At 47.8% G+C, this 14,923-nt stretch overlaps 1 protein-coding gene across 2 annotated transcripts in view; it reads right to left on the reverse strand.

Annotated features, from left to right (window-relative positions):
• Positions 1 to 14,923, reverse strand: part of PTPRO (protein tyrosine phosphatase receptor type O) — a 621,455-nt gene that overhangs the window by 155,842 nt on the left and 450,690 nt on the right. The window contains exons 18-20 of one of the 2 annotated variants that reach the window (XM_073650601.1): positions 8,379 to 8,441; positions 377 to 412; positions 60 to 141 (exon numbers count right to left, since the gene is read on the reverse strand). In XM_073650601.1, coding sequence (XP_073506702.1) covers positions 60 to 141; positions 377 to 412; positions 8,379 to 8,441 — 181 coding nt within the window. The remainder of the gene's footprint in view (positions 1 to 59; positions 142 to 376; positions 413 to 8,378; positions 8,442 to 14,923) is intronic. The other variant, XM_073650602.1, reaches the window with a different exon arrangement.

The following is a 14,923-nucleotide window of genomic DNA, read 5'->3' on the forward strand; positions in this document are numbered from 1 at the left end:
AATGATCTGGGACTCGTCATGAACGTCTGGCCGTTTGGTGTGTGGATTCCATCACTTACCTCAAACTGCAGCGAGAACTTGTAGTCCGAGTCCTTGGCCATATCCACAATGTAGGAATCAAAGTCGTCTAACTGCACGGGGCTTCCGGGGCAAAGGAGAGAAGTCACAGAATGGTTAATAGTGTGGACTCCACTAATGAAATAACACAAGTCACTGACGATAAATGAGGCGTGACGTCCAAATACCACCGGCAGAACCGGACCAGAACCACAGGCTGACAGCTGAGAGCACCAGCGGTGGGCGTCCCACAATCAGATATTCTGCTGCCGCACCTCAGACTGAGCCGATAATGAGATGAAGGAAAGTTGTCACCTACTTGGTCAGCTTCCGCTTCTTGAATCCATTCTTGCTCCTATAACAAAATAGTAAAGAATATGTAACAGCAGGGAATGTAATGTGTGCAGTTACTGGGGCAGTAAATGGTTATTGGGGAGGTCACGAGTCACTGGTTATTGTGGCAGTCACTGGTCACTGGGGCAGTCACTGGTTACTGGGGCAGTCACTGGTTATTGGGGCAGTCACTGGTCACTGGTTATTGGTGCAGTCACAAGTCACTGGTTATTGGGGCAGTCACTGGTTATTGGGGCAGTCACTGGTTATTGGGGCAGTGTCAGGGACACATTAATGTCAGGAAAATATTAACAGAATATTAGCCCCTTCTCCCATGCCCTCTCCTGTAGTGTTTGTCCAGAGATGACAATTATACAGTGTCTTCCTGCAAATTATCACCCACAGCCAAAAGGCCTTACACATGCCAGCCAAGAGGTGTCACCAAACTTCATTAAGATGCGAGCCTCTCGTCCTTGGATGACGCAGGGGGCAATTACTGGCTGGTTTGCACTAATTCACATGTAACTGGGAAAGTTGCTTTCCCAAGCTTCAAAGAGAGTTTAACAGAAATTTCTAGCCACGCCGACTCCGAAATGAAATATGAAATATTGTGAGTTCCATACATCTGACAGTAATGGGACCCATATTTTTAGTGACCAAATCAGCCCAGGAATGTATATGTAGTTTTCCAGGGCTGTAAGAAAAATCAGGGAGCTGTAGCGCAAAAACACCAGGTTAGCAGACTGCAACTATGCCATGTGTGGTCTCTAACTGAAGATAAAATCATAATAGAAAATATGATATCACTTTTGGGCTTCTGGGATCAACGCATGATGAGTTATCCCAAAAAACGGGTTTTTAATACAAATCTGAAGGATGGAGCTCAGCCCCTGAGATGTCAACACAGGGGGGTCTCTCCCTTCAGCATAAAATAGTTTGTTGAGGCTGAAGCCGTGTTCTTTGCCCAGGAGTATATGTCTATCATAGCGGAGTACCCTATTCGATAACAGTAAATGGAGCATCTCCCCTCCACCTATATTGAATCGTCACAGCGATCTTTATAGTGTAAGTTTCACTTTTTATCCTGTTTATTTTATGTAACTGCCTATGTATTGTAATGTCCCCTTTGTAACATCCTTGTATATATTTTTCCTAAACACTGCCTCCCTTTTGGATTAAATATAAAATTTAATAGTTCTGTTTCTTTTGTTCTGTAATCGTTCCCTCCCCCGAAACCATATACGCTACCAAAATGCAGGCGTCCGGCCAGGCCTGTATTATATTTCAAACTTGGCCGGTGGTGGCAGAGAGTATTAATAATTGGGCTATCGTGAAGCTGACAGTGACCATACGGAGGGCGTTAAACACGGATTCCAGGCTGTGGAACCCAGGGTGTTACGCCATACGCTCACTGGTCGCTTACCGATACCTAAGTAGCGAGTTGTCTGGATCGTGTGCTCGTGACTCCGGACAAAATACTGAGAGCGTGACAGCACGGTGAGATATTGCGTTATTTCCCCGGTGTCATCGCTTGTGGAGTTCCTGACAGGCAGTCACAAGTCACTGGTTATTGGGGAAGTCAAAAGTCACTGGTTATTGGGTGCAGTCACTGATTATTGAGTGCAGTCACTGGTTATTGGGGCAGTCACATGTCACTGGTTATTGGGGCTGTCACAAGTCACTAGTTATTGGGGCAGTCACAAGTCACTCATTTCTGGGTGTGGTCACAAGTCACTGGTTATTGGGGCAGTCACAAGTCACTCATTTCTGTGTGTGGTCACAAGTCACTGGTTATTGGGACAATAACAATTCAATGGTTATTGGGGCAGTCACAAGTCACTGGTTATTGGGTGCAGTCACAAAAGTCATTGGTTATTGGGTACAGTCACAAGTCATTGGTTATTGGGGCCGTCACAAGACACTGGTTATTGGGGCAGTCACAAGTCACTGGTGATTGGGGCCGGCACAAGTCACTGGTGATTGGGTGCAGTCACAAGTCACTGGTTACTGGGTGCAGTCACAGGTCACTGGTTATTGGGTGCAGTCACTGATTATGGAGTTCAGTCACTGGTTATTGGGGCAGTCACAAGTCCCTAGTTATTGGAGCAGTCACAAATCACTAGTTATTGGGGCAGTCATGACTCACTCATTTCTGGGTGTGGTCACAAGTCACTGGTTATTGGGGCAGTCACAAGTCACTGGTGATTGGGGCCGGCACAAGTCACTGGTGATTGGGGCCGGCACAAGTCATTGGTTATTGGGGCCATCACAAGTCACTGGTTATTGGGTGCAGTCACAAGTCATTGGTTATTGGGTGCAGTCACAAGTCACTGGTTATTGGGTGCAGACACAAGTAACTGGTGATTGGGGTAGTCACAAGTCATTGGTTATTGGGGCAGTCACAAGTCACTCATTTCTGGGTGAGGTCACAAGACTTGTAACATCTGTCAGAGGCTCAGAAAGGCTTCCTCATACAGACTTGGCACAAGCCACTCCGTCAGGTAGATTCCAGAGGAACCCTGACCTTCACCCTTTATCCCCTGTGCAGGGATCTGGTCTTACAACAGGTCCACTAGATTTCTTCCATTGAAGGGCTGCTGGCCAGAGGAGCGAACCAGAGATGAGAGAAGTCAAGGTAGCCGGGTCAGAACCAGGAGGGCAGCAAAGGTACAAAATCCGCAGACGAAGAATGGTCAGGTAACTGACCACAGGTAGACAACAGGAATCCAACAAGTAACATAGAAACACCAGGCAGAGGAAACTATAACTGGCAGTGAGAGTCAGAGGCTCAGGTGTGTAAAGAGAAGAGAGCAATACACAGGGCTCAAAACCCTGACCTAACCACACAGCTCCCTGACAAGCAGCACCAACAGACCCAGGAATTCATAAGGATGGCCGCACTGCCGCTGGGAGGTGCCCGCAAGAAAGGCAGAGCGCCTCCAATTGACTAAAGTGGAAACAGAGCAGAAAGTCACTGGTAATAGGGTACAGTAACTGGTCAGGGGCTGTAGGTATTGGCTACAGGTTGCAGGTCACAGTGTGCAGGTGACAGTTTAATGGGTACAACTCACTGGATGAAGGTTAGTGGTCAAAAGTCACAGGATCCCTGGAGCGAGTCACAGGTCACTGTGTGGAGGTCACACATCACTTGCTGTAGGTCACAGAGTACAAGTCACAGGTCTCCTGGTGATGTGGAGGTCACAGGTCACTGGGTGAAGGTCACTGATCTCCTTGTGCAGGGGACAGATTACAGGGTGACAGTCATAGGTCACTGGGTGAAGGCCACTGATCTCCTGGAGCAGGTTACAGATTAGCAGGTGACAGATTACAGGATGCGAGCCATAGGTCATTGATCTCCTGATGCAGGTGACAGATTACAGGGTGCCGGTCACAGGTCACTGGGTGAAGGTCACTGATCTCCTGGAGCAGGGGACAGATTACAGGGTGATGGTCATAGGCCACTGGGTGAAGGTCACAGATCTCCTGGAGCAGGGGACAGATTACAGGGTTCTGGTCATAGGTCACTGGGTGAAGGTCACAGATCTCCTGGAGCAGGGGACAGATTACAGGGTGTCGGTCATAGGTCACTGGGTGAAGGTCACTGATCTCCTGGTGCAGGTGACACATTACATGTTGCCGGTCATAGGTCACTGGGTGAAGACCACTGATCTCCTGGTGCAGGTGACAGATTACAGGTTGCCGGTCATAGGTCACTGGGTGAAGATCACTGATCTCCTGGTGCAGGTGACAGATTACAGGGTGTCTGTCATAGGTCACTGGGTGCAGACCACTGATCATCTGGAGCAGGGGACAGATTACAGGGTGATGGTCATAGGTCACTGGGTGAAGACCACTGATCTCCTGGTGCAGGTGACAGATTACAGGTTGCCGGTTATAGGTCACTGGGTGAAGACCACTGATCTCCTGGGGCAGGTGACAGGTTACATGGTGTCGGTCATAGGTCACTGGGTGAAGGCCACTGATCTCCTGGAGCAGGGGACAGATTACAGGGTGATGGTCATAGGTCACTGGGTGAAGACCACTGATCATCTGGAGCAGGTGACAGATTACAGGTTGCCGGTCATAGGTCACTGGGTGAAGACCACTGATCTCCTGGGGCAGGTGACAGATTACATGGTGTTGGTCATAGGTCACTGGGTGAAGACCACTGATTTCCTGGGGCAGGTGACAGATTACAGGGTGCCGGTCATGCGTCACTGGGTGAAGACCACTGACCTCCTGAAGCAGGTGACAGATTACGGGGTGCCGGTCATAGGTCACTGGGTGAAGGTCACCGATCTCCTGGAGCAGGTGACAGATTACAGGGTGCCGGTCATGGGTCACTGGGTGAAGGCCACTGACCTCCTGAAGCAGGTGACAGATTACAGGGTGCCGGTCATGGGTCACTGGGTGAAGGCCACTGACCTCCTGGAGCAGGTGACAGATTACAGGGTGATGGTCACAGGTCACTGGGTGAAGGCCACTGATCTCCTGAAGCAGATGACAGATTACAGGGTGCCATTCATAGGTCACTAAGTGAAGGCCACTGATTTCCTGGAGCAGGTGACAGATTACAGGGTGATGGTCACAGGTCACTGGGTGAAGGCCACTGATCTCCTGAAGCAGATGACAGATTACAGGGTGCCGGTTATGGGTCACTGGGTGAAGGCCACTGATCTCCTGGAGCAGGTAACAGATTACAGGGTGCCGGTCATAGGTCACTGGGTGAAGGCCACTGATCTCCTGGAGCAGGTGACAGATTACAGGGTGCCGGTCATGGGTCACTGAGTGAAGGCCACTGATGTCCTGGAGCAGGTGACAGATTACAGGGTGATGGTCACAGGTCACTGGGTGAAGGCCACTGATCTCCTGGAGCAGATGACAGATTACAGGGTGCCGGTCATGGGTCACTGAGTGAAGGCTACTGATCTCCTGGAGCAGGTGACAGATTACAGGGTGATGGTCATAGGTCACTGGGTGAAGGCCACTTATCTCCTGGAGCAGGTGACAGATTACAGGGTGCCGGTCATGGGTCACTGAGTGAAGGCCACTGATCTCCTGGAGCAGGTGACAGATTACAGGGTGCCGGTCATAGGTCACTGGGTGAAGGCCACTGATCTCCTGGAGCAGGTGACAGATTACAGGGTGTCGGTCATAGGTCACTGGGTGAAGGCCACAGATCTCCTGGAGCAGGTGACAGATTACAGGGTGCCGGTCATGGGTCACTGAGTGAAGGCCACTGATCTCCTGGAGCAGGTGACAGATTACAGGGTGCCGGTCATGGGTCACTGGTTGAAGGCCACTGATCTCCTGGAGCAGGTGACAGATTACAGGGTGATGGTCATAGGTCACTGGGTGAAGACCACTGATCTCCTGGAGCAGGTGACAGATTACAGGGTGTCTGTCATAGGTCACTGGGTGAAGGCCACTGATCTCCTGGAGCAGGTGACAGATTACAGGGTGCCAGTCATAGGTCACTGGGTGAAGACCACTGATCTCCTGGAGCAGGTGACAGATTACAGGGTGTCTGTCATAGGTCACTGGGTGAAGACCACTGATCTCCTGGAGCAGGGGACAGATTACAGGGTGATGGTCATAGGTCACTGGGTGAAGACCACTGATCTCCTGGTGCAGGTGACAGATTACAGGTTGCCGGTCATAGGTCACTGGGTGAAGACCACTGATCTCCTGGGGCAGGTGACAGATTACATGGTGTTGGTCATAGGTCACTGGGTGAAGACCACTGATTTCCTGGGGCAGGTGACAGATTACAGGGTGCCGGTCATGCGTCACTGGGTGAAGACCACTGACCTCCTGAAGCAGGTGACAGATTACGGGGTGCCGGTCATAGGTCACTGGGTGAAGGTCACCGATCTCCTGGAGCAGGTGACAGATTACAGGGTGCCGGTCATGGGTCACTGGGTGAAGGCCACTGACCTCCTGAAGCAGGTGACAGATTACAGGGTGCCGGTCATGGGTCACTGGGTGAAGGCCACTGATCTCCTGGAGCAGGTGACAGATTACAGGGTGATGGTCACAGGTCACTGGGTGAAGGCCACTGATCTCCTGAAGCAGATGACAGATTACAGGGTGCCATTCATAGGTCACTAAGTGAAGGCCACTGATTTCCTGGAGCAGGTGACAGATTACAGGGTGATGGTCACAGGTCACTGGGTGAAGGCCACTGATCTCCTGAAGCAGATGACAGATTACAGGGTGCCGGTTATGGGTCACTGGGTGAAGGCCACTGATCTCCTGGAGCAGGTAACAGATTACAGGGTGCCGGTCATAGGTCACTGGGTGAAGGCCACTGATCTCCTGGAGCAGGTGACAGATTACAGGGTGCCGGTCATGGGTCACTGAGTGAAGGCCACTGATCTCCTGGAGCAGGTGACAGATTACAGGGTGATGGTCACAGGTCACTGGGTGAAGGCCACTGATCTCCTGGAGCAGATGACAGATTACAGGGTGCCGGTCATGGGTCACTGAGTGAAGGCTACTGATCTCCTGGAGCAGGTGACAGATTACAGGGTGATGGTCATAGGTCACTGGGTGAAGGCCACTTATCTCCTGGAGCAGGTGACAGATTACAGGGTGCCGGTCATGGGTCACTGAGTGAAGGCCACTGATCTCCTGGAGCAGGTGACAGATTACAGGGTGCCGGTCATAGGTCACTGGGTGAAGGCCACTGATCTCCTGGAGCAGGTGACAGATTACAGGGTGTCGGTCATAGGTCACTGGGTGAAGGCCACAGATCTCCTGGAGCAGGTGACAGATTACAGGGTGCCGGTCATGGGTCACTGAGTGAAGGCCACTGATCTCCTGGAGCAGGTGACAGATTACAGGGTGCCGGTCATGGGTCACTGGTTGAAGGCCACTGATCTCCTGGAGCAGGTGACAGATTACAGGGTGATGGTCATAGGTCACTGGGTGAAGACCACTGATCTCCTGGAGCAGGTGACAGATTACAGGGTGTCTGTCATAGGTCACTGGGTGAAGGCCACTGATCTCCTGGAGCAGGTGACAGATTACAGGGTGCCAGTCATAGGTCACTGGGTGAAGACCACTGATCTCCTGGAGCAGGTGACAGATTACAGGGTGTCTGTCATAGGTCACTGGGTGAAGACCACTGATCTCCTGGAGCAGGTGACAGATTACAGGGTGTCTGTCATAGGTCACTGGGTGAAGGCCACTGATCTCCTGGAGCAGGTGACAGATTACAGGGTGCCAGTCATAAATCACTGGGTGAAGGCCACTGATCTCCTGGAGCAGGTGACAGATTACAGGGTGCCAGTCATAAATCACTGAGTGAAGGCCACTGATCTCCTGGAGCAGGTGACAGATTACAGGGTGATCGTCATAGGTCACTCGCCAGCACTGACTCGTTGTAGCAGACCCTCAGCTCAGGAAGGACGCATGCCACTGCTACTCAGGGGTCTATGGCGATGCTTTATAGCAAACCCCCAGACAATGGCTGGCCAGGCTGATGTTCAGGGCAATGGTTGCATTCTGTCCCGGTACAATCCAGGATTCAGATTTCTACGGATGAGAGTCATCATGGTGTAGAGTGCAGGCCGATGCGGTCACATTCCAAACACTGTAAGGAGCCTCTGCATAAGAACAGCTTTCAATAACCATTCATAGAATTTAGGTTTCCAGAGCAGAAATCGCACTACAGCCCGGTCCTAATGTCATTTACTGAATTTAGCCTTTTTAGGGTTAGCCTCATTCATCTATCTAATGAGCAATTGAGGGGACAACACAGGTTTAAGAAGAGTTATTCTGGCCCCGGTGGACAGTTTTGTGGGCTCCAGATGGGAGATGATTCAGGACTCAAGCAATGAACAGACAAGGAAACGAAGAACGTATTTATCAAGAACACCAGCTCTTCACACATGGTCAGAATACTGGAGGAAAATGGTGACAGATACGGTACAAAGTACTGAGTGGGTTGAGGAGGACACACAGGGGCTCTGGGAGCGACTGACCTAACAGGGCACTGCTGCTCCAGACAAACACTGCTACCTCTCCGGTAAAAGATTCTGGTAACGCTAAAAAAGAAACAGAGATTCTCTTCAGGGTAAATGACACTGCACAGAAAGGTTTCATGACCGATGTCAGCATCCATCACAGCCATAACCACAAGTTCCTCCGTGGTGGGACCATATCCCAATCCTACAATCCTAACCCATGACCAATGTCAGCATCCACCACAGCCATAACCACAAGTTCCTCCGTGGTGGGACCATATCCCAATCCTAACCTATGACCGATGTCAGCATCCACCACAGCCATAACCACAAGTTCCTCCGTGGTGGGACCATATCCCAATCCTACAATCCTAACCCATGACCGATGTCAGCATCCATCACAGCCATAACCACAAGTTCCTCCATGGTGGGACCATATCCCAATCCTACAATCCTAACCCATGACCAATGTCAGCATCCACCACAGCCATAACCACAAGTTCCTCCGTGGTGGGACCATATCCCAATCCTAACCCATGACCGATGTCAGCATCCATCACAGCCATAACCACAAGTTCCTCCGTGGTGGGACCATATCCCAATCCTAACCCATGACCAATGTCAGCATCCACCATAGGCATAACCACAAGTTCTTCCGTGGTGGGACCATATCCCAATCCTAACCCATGACCGATGTCAGCATCCACCACAGCCATAACCACAAGTTCTTCCGTGGTGGGACTATATCCCAATCCTAACCCATGACCGATGTCAGCATCCATCACAGCCATAACCACAAGTTCTTCCGTGGTGGGAACATATCCCAATCCTAACCCAACAAGTCCCTCGGTATGGATCTTCTTAAATCCCTTTAAAAAGTGGTTATGCCACATCCGGTTAGCATGTTATGGTTTGGTCAAAATGTACCCTGATAATCCCGATCTATGCTAAAGCCGGACCCAACTAGGCTAATACTAAATCTACATGAAAGCCTGACCCCACCATCCCTAGTACAAGAACTACACTATAGGAGGACCCCATAAGCCATTGTTCTAGATCTACGCTACAGCCTGACCCTAAGTCTTAACACTAGATTAACACAATAGTTTAATTTTAACACCATTAAATATAGTCCAACCCCTCTAGCCTCTATACTAGGTCTACAGTTTAGCCTAACCGCAATAGCTCTAATTAGAGATCTACACTATAGCCCGGCTCAATTGACCCTAATATTAGACGTACACTATAGCCTAACCACACTGGTTCCAGCAATAGATCTACACTATAAGTTAACTCCTCTAGGCATTACTCTAGATCAGTGCTATAACCTAACCCTACTAGTTTTAACACTAGATCTATAGTATAGTAAATACTGGCCCTAGTACTAGATCTATACTGTAGCCTCACCTAACTCTAATACTTGATCAATATTTTATCCTAAACCCATTAGCCTTTTCACAAGGTCTCCACTATAGCCTAGGCCCACTAGCCCTAATAAGAGATCTACAGTATAGCCTAAACCCACTAGCCCTAATAATATATTTACAGTATAGCCTAAACCCTCTAGCCCCAGTACTATCATAGAATCCTAGAATGGTAGAGTTGGAAGGGACCTCCTGGGTCATCTGGTCCAACCCCCTGCTCAAAGCAGGATTCACTAGATCATCTCAGACAGATGTCTGTCCAGCCTCTGTTTGAAGACGTCCATTGAAGGGGAACTCACCACCTCTCGTGGCCGCCTGTTCCACTCATTGATCACCCTAACTGTCAAAAAGTTTTTTCTAATATCTAATCTGTGTCTCCTCCCATTCAGTTTCATCCCATTGCTTCTAGTCTTTCCTTGTGCAAATGAGAATAAAGATGATCCTTCTACAATGTGACAGCCCTTGACATATTTGTAGACAGCTATTAAGTCTCCTCTCAGTCTTCTTTTTTGCAAGCTAAACATTTCTAAATCCTGCTCCTCATAGGACATGGTTTGCAGACCGGTCACCATTCTGGTCGCTCTTCTCTGAACTTGCTCCTGTTTGTCGATGTCTTTTTTAAAATGTGGCGCCCAAAACTGGCCACAGTATTCCAGATGAGGTCTGACCAAAGAGGAGTAAAGACTGATAATGACTTCACGTGATCTAGACTGTATGCTTCTGTTAATACATCCCAGAATTGTATTTGCCTTTTTTGCTGCTGCATCACACTGTTGACTCATGTTCAGTCTATGATCTATTAGTATACCTAAGTCTTTTTCACATGTACTGTTGCTTAGCTCTATTCCTCCCATTCTGTATATGCTTTTTTCATTTTTATTGCCCAGATGTAGTACTTTGCATTTTTCCCTGTTAAAAACCATTCTGTTGGTTGCTGCCCACTGCTCCAGTTTATTTAGGTCTTTTTGAATCCTCTCTCTCTCTTCTCTAGTATTAGCTATCCCTCCTAGCTTTGTGTCATCAGCAAATTTAATCAGTTTCCCCTCAATTCCTTCATCTAAATCATTGATAAAGATGTTGAACAATACAGGTCCCAGGACGGAGCCCTGTGGTACCCCACTTGAGACATTCATCCAGCTGGATGTGAAGCCATTTACAACCACCCTTTGAGTCCGATCACTAAGCCAGTTATGAATCCACCTAACAGTTGCCTGGTCCATTGCATACTTGGTCATTTTTTCAATAAGGATGGTGTGAGATACTTTGTCAAATGCTTTGCTGAAGTCAAGATATACTATATCTACAGCATTTCCCTGATCCACCCAGTCAGTGATTCTGTCATAGAAGGAAATTAAGTTAGTCTGACATGACTTGTTAGTTACAAACCCATGCTGACCTCTAGTACCTTTTTGTCTGTTTGTCTTTTTGTGTTGTGCAACAATTTCTCTGTTCAGGAGGTGTCCCATTTTTGTTCCAGTCCTTACTTCTTTTAGGGACCCCTCCCCTTATGCTATAGGTCTTCGTTCAGTCTAGCCGAGGACTTAGGCGGGTCTGTTCGCTAGGAACAGGCAGCCCGCTACATCGTAGGGAATCAGCTTAGTCTTACTATAGGGACAGCTTTCCCCGATCTTTCCTTAGTACATGTTGCAGATCATAACAGTAAATCCAGCCCCAAAAAAAACTGAAGGAAAGAAATTCGGGGATCCGTATGGTTTCCGTACAAGTTTTGGCTCAACGGTTGCAGGGATTGTCTCTGGAGGTGGCCGAGCTCCAGCAACATGTGAGTAGCTGTTCTGGAGCGCATTTTGTGGAACCCAAGGTAGGACTGTCTGATGTTTTTTATGGTAAACAGTAAGATTTTTTTTCCTTTAAAAATGCTTGTTTGTTATATTTTTGTTTGAGACCAAGGTCCTCTGGGAATGAATCACAGTGCATTGGTTTTATTATGTCACTTTTGCGCAAAGAACCACAGGGGTGGGCCTTTTCTCTCCAACCTAATGATCCATGCTTAAGGTCTGTAGAAGAATTTTTTTCTGCTATGGGTCTATTATATGACGATCCTGATCGAATCGCATCTGCTGATGCAGAACTCAGACATTTGAATCAGGGGTCAGGTGATGTTGAAAATTATTGCACACATTTTAGAAGGTGGGCTTCAAACGTCAAATGGAATGATCCTGCTTTGAAATGTCTATTTCTTGCTGGTCTGAGTGAAAGGGTTAAGGATTTGCTAATTGCATTCCCTGCACCTGAGACTCTGCAGGATGCCATGCAATTAGCTGTTCGTGTGGGTAGGAGGCTGAGATTTAGGCAGAATGAGGTAAAGACTCCTATAATGCCAGGTCTTAGTCCCCAGAAAATCTGCTCTGACAGCGGAGAACCGATGGAGGTTGGGGCGAAGTCGCTCTCCTCTCAGGAAAGAGACCGGAGGTTCGTCGAGGGATTGTGTCTTTATTGTGGTAAAGAAAAAAAAGGTCAGTTACGCCCGTATAGCTTGTTTACGCTCTGCAGGAGTGTTTCTTTCAGGGAGATTTGATTGAATTTCAGGTATTTGTGGATTGTGGTTCAACACTTAATGTGACTGATAAAGGGTTTTTGGAAAACCTTAAATTGAGATCCAAACCTTTGTCATCACCTATTTCTGTGATTGCAATTGATAACACTCCCTTGAAATGTATTACTCACAAAACTGCTGCATTTCCCCTCACTATCAATGGAGTTCACCAAGAAATTTTGGACTTCGTTGTATTAGATAATTTACCCTCTCCGGTCGTTCTAGGATTGCCTTGGTTAAAACTGCACAATCCTTTGCTGGACTGGTCTATGAATGTGATTAAGTCTTGGAGTCCGAAGTGCTATGATAAATGTTGTAATGGTCGCATTGCGGCTGTGGAAAAAGGGGAATTACCTGTACCTATTCAAGATTTTTGGAGGGTTTTTTCGGAGGAGGAGTCGCAAGTTTTACCTCCTCATAGGGATTATGATTGCGCCATTGAGTTTGTTCCTGGAGCTACTCTTCCCAAGAGTCGCTTGTTTATTCTGACTATCCCTGAAAGAAAGGCCTTGGAGGAGTACATACAGACTAGCCTGGCTGCTGGTCACATTAGACCTTCTAAGTTGCCTGTGGCTGTTGGATTTTTCTTTGTTAAAAAAAGGACGGCGGTTTACGTCCATGTCTGGATTTTCGTGAAATTAATAAGATTACCATACGCAATTCCTACCCATTGCCGTTAATTCCTGACTTGTTTAACCAGTTAGTGGGGGCCAAGTGGTTCTCTAAGATTGATCTCCAGGGGGCATACAATCTGTTACGAGTGAAGGAGGGTGATGAATAGAAAACTGCTTTTAACACTCCTGTGGGTAATTTTGAGAATCTGGTGATGCCTTTTGGTCTTACCAATGCACCCGCGTTTTTTCAGAACCTTATTAATGACATCCTGAGACTTCTGATTGGTAAGAATGTGGTTGTGTATTTGGATGACATTTTGATTTATTCACCAGATCTCGAGTCCCATTGGCAGAGTGTACGTGAAATTATGCAGTTATTGAGTGATAATTCACTCTTTGCTAAGCTGGAGAAATGTGAGTTCGCTGTGCAGAAAATTAGTTTTTTGGCCTACATTGTCTCCAGCGAGGGTTTTGAGATGGACCCGGTGAATGTTCAGGCTGTGCAGGAATGGCCTAGGCCTATTGGTTTGAAATCTATACAGAGATTTTTGGGTTTTGCCAATTATTACAGGAAATTCATTAAGAATTTTTCTGTAATTGTTAAGCCTCTGACTGATCTCACCAGGAAAGGTGCGAATACGGCCCAGTGGACTACTGAGGCCATTGAAGCATTTGAGTATCTCAAAGAGAGGTTCAGTTCTGCCCCCATCCTTATGCAGCCTGATGAGACCAAGCCTTTTTTGGTCGAGGTCGATGCTTCATCGGTGGGGGTCGGAGCAGTTTTGTCTCAGGAGAACAAGGGTGGAGTACATCCCTGTGCCTTCTATTCAAAAGAATTTTCGGAAACCGAACTGAATTATGTAGGAAATCAGGAGTTGCTGGATATTAAACTCGCGTTTGAACATTGCCGTCATTTTTTGGAAGGAACTAGATTTCCTATTCAGGTTTTCACAGATCATAAGAATTTGATCTATCTGGATGCTGCCAAGCGCTTGAATGCCCGTCAAGCTAGATGGGCACTTTTTTTTTCTCGGTTTCATTTTTCTGTTGCCTATATCCCTGGTACTAAGAATGTTAAAGCCGATGCTTTATCTCGCAGCTTCTCTCCTACGGTTGGTGCCGAGGAGGAGGAGAGCATTTTACAGAAAGGAGTTGTAGTGGCGACATTGGACTACAGGACAGATTTGTTTGTGGAGTGTCATGAGTCGGAGACTAAGAGACTTATCAGTCACAGTTTTTGGTAACCTGGATGGCAGAAGGAAGCCATCAAGTGGGTGCGCCAGTGTACTGTGTGTACTAGGTCAAAGGCTTCACATACTCCTGCTGCGGGGTTGCTTTGCCCTCTGGAGGTTCCTAGTGCGCGTTGGACACATATCACAATGGTTTTAATTACTGATCTGCCTGTGTCTGAGGGTTTTAATGACATCTGGGTTGTCGTGGACCGTTTTAGTAAGATGTGTCATTTGGTTCCATTCATTAAGTTGCCCTGCGCCAAGACACTCAAAAAGGCGTTTGTTAAGGAGATTGTCAAGCTTCATGGCGTTCCCACGGATATTGTGTCTGATAGGGGACCTCAGTTTGTGGCTCGCTTTTGGCGTGCTTTTTGTGACAGGTTGGGAGTCCATTTGTCATTTTCGTCTGGGTATCATCCTGAGTCTAATGGACAGACTGAAAGAAAGAACCAGGATGTTGAACAGTTTTTGCGTTGTTTTGTGGCGGACAATCAAGAGGAGTGGTCTGAGTTTCTGCCTCTCGCAGAATTTGCTCTTAACAATCATACATCCTCCTCAGCTGGGTGTTCTCCTTTTCTGCTGGGTTTGGCTGTCCTCAAAGAACCTGCGGTTGAGGATTCCCTCTAAAAAACTGGGTCCTAAGTTTGTGGGTCCATTTAAAGTGCTTCAGGTTGTTAACCCGTCTACGGTTAGATTGGATGTTCCTACTTCCTGGAAGATTAATCCTGTGTTTCATGTT

Source organism: Phyllobates terribilis, unplaced genomic scaffold (assembly GCF_046119375.1).
Source record: "Phyllobates terribilis strain yellow unplaced genomic scaffold, ASM4611937v1 Scaffold_10__3_contigs__length_209671492, whole genome shotgun sequence".
NCBI lineage: Eukaryota > Metazoa > Chordata > Amphibia > Anura > Dendrobatidae > Phyllobates > Phyllobates terribilis.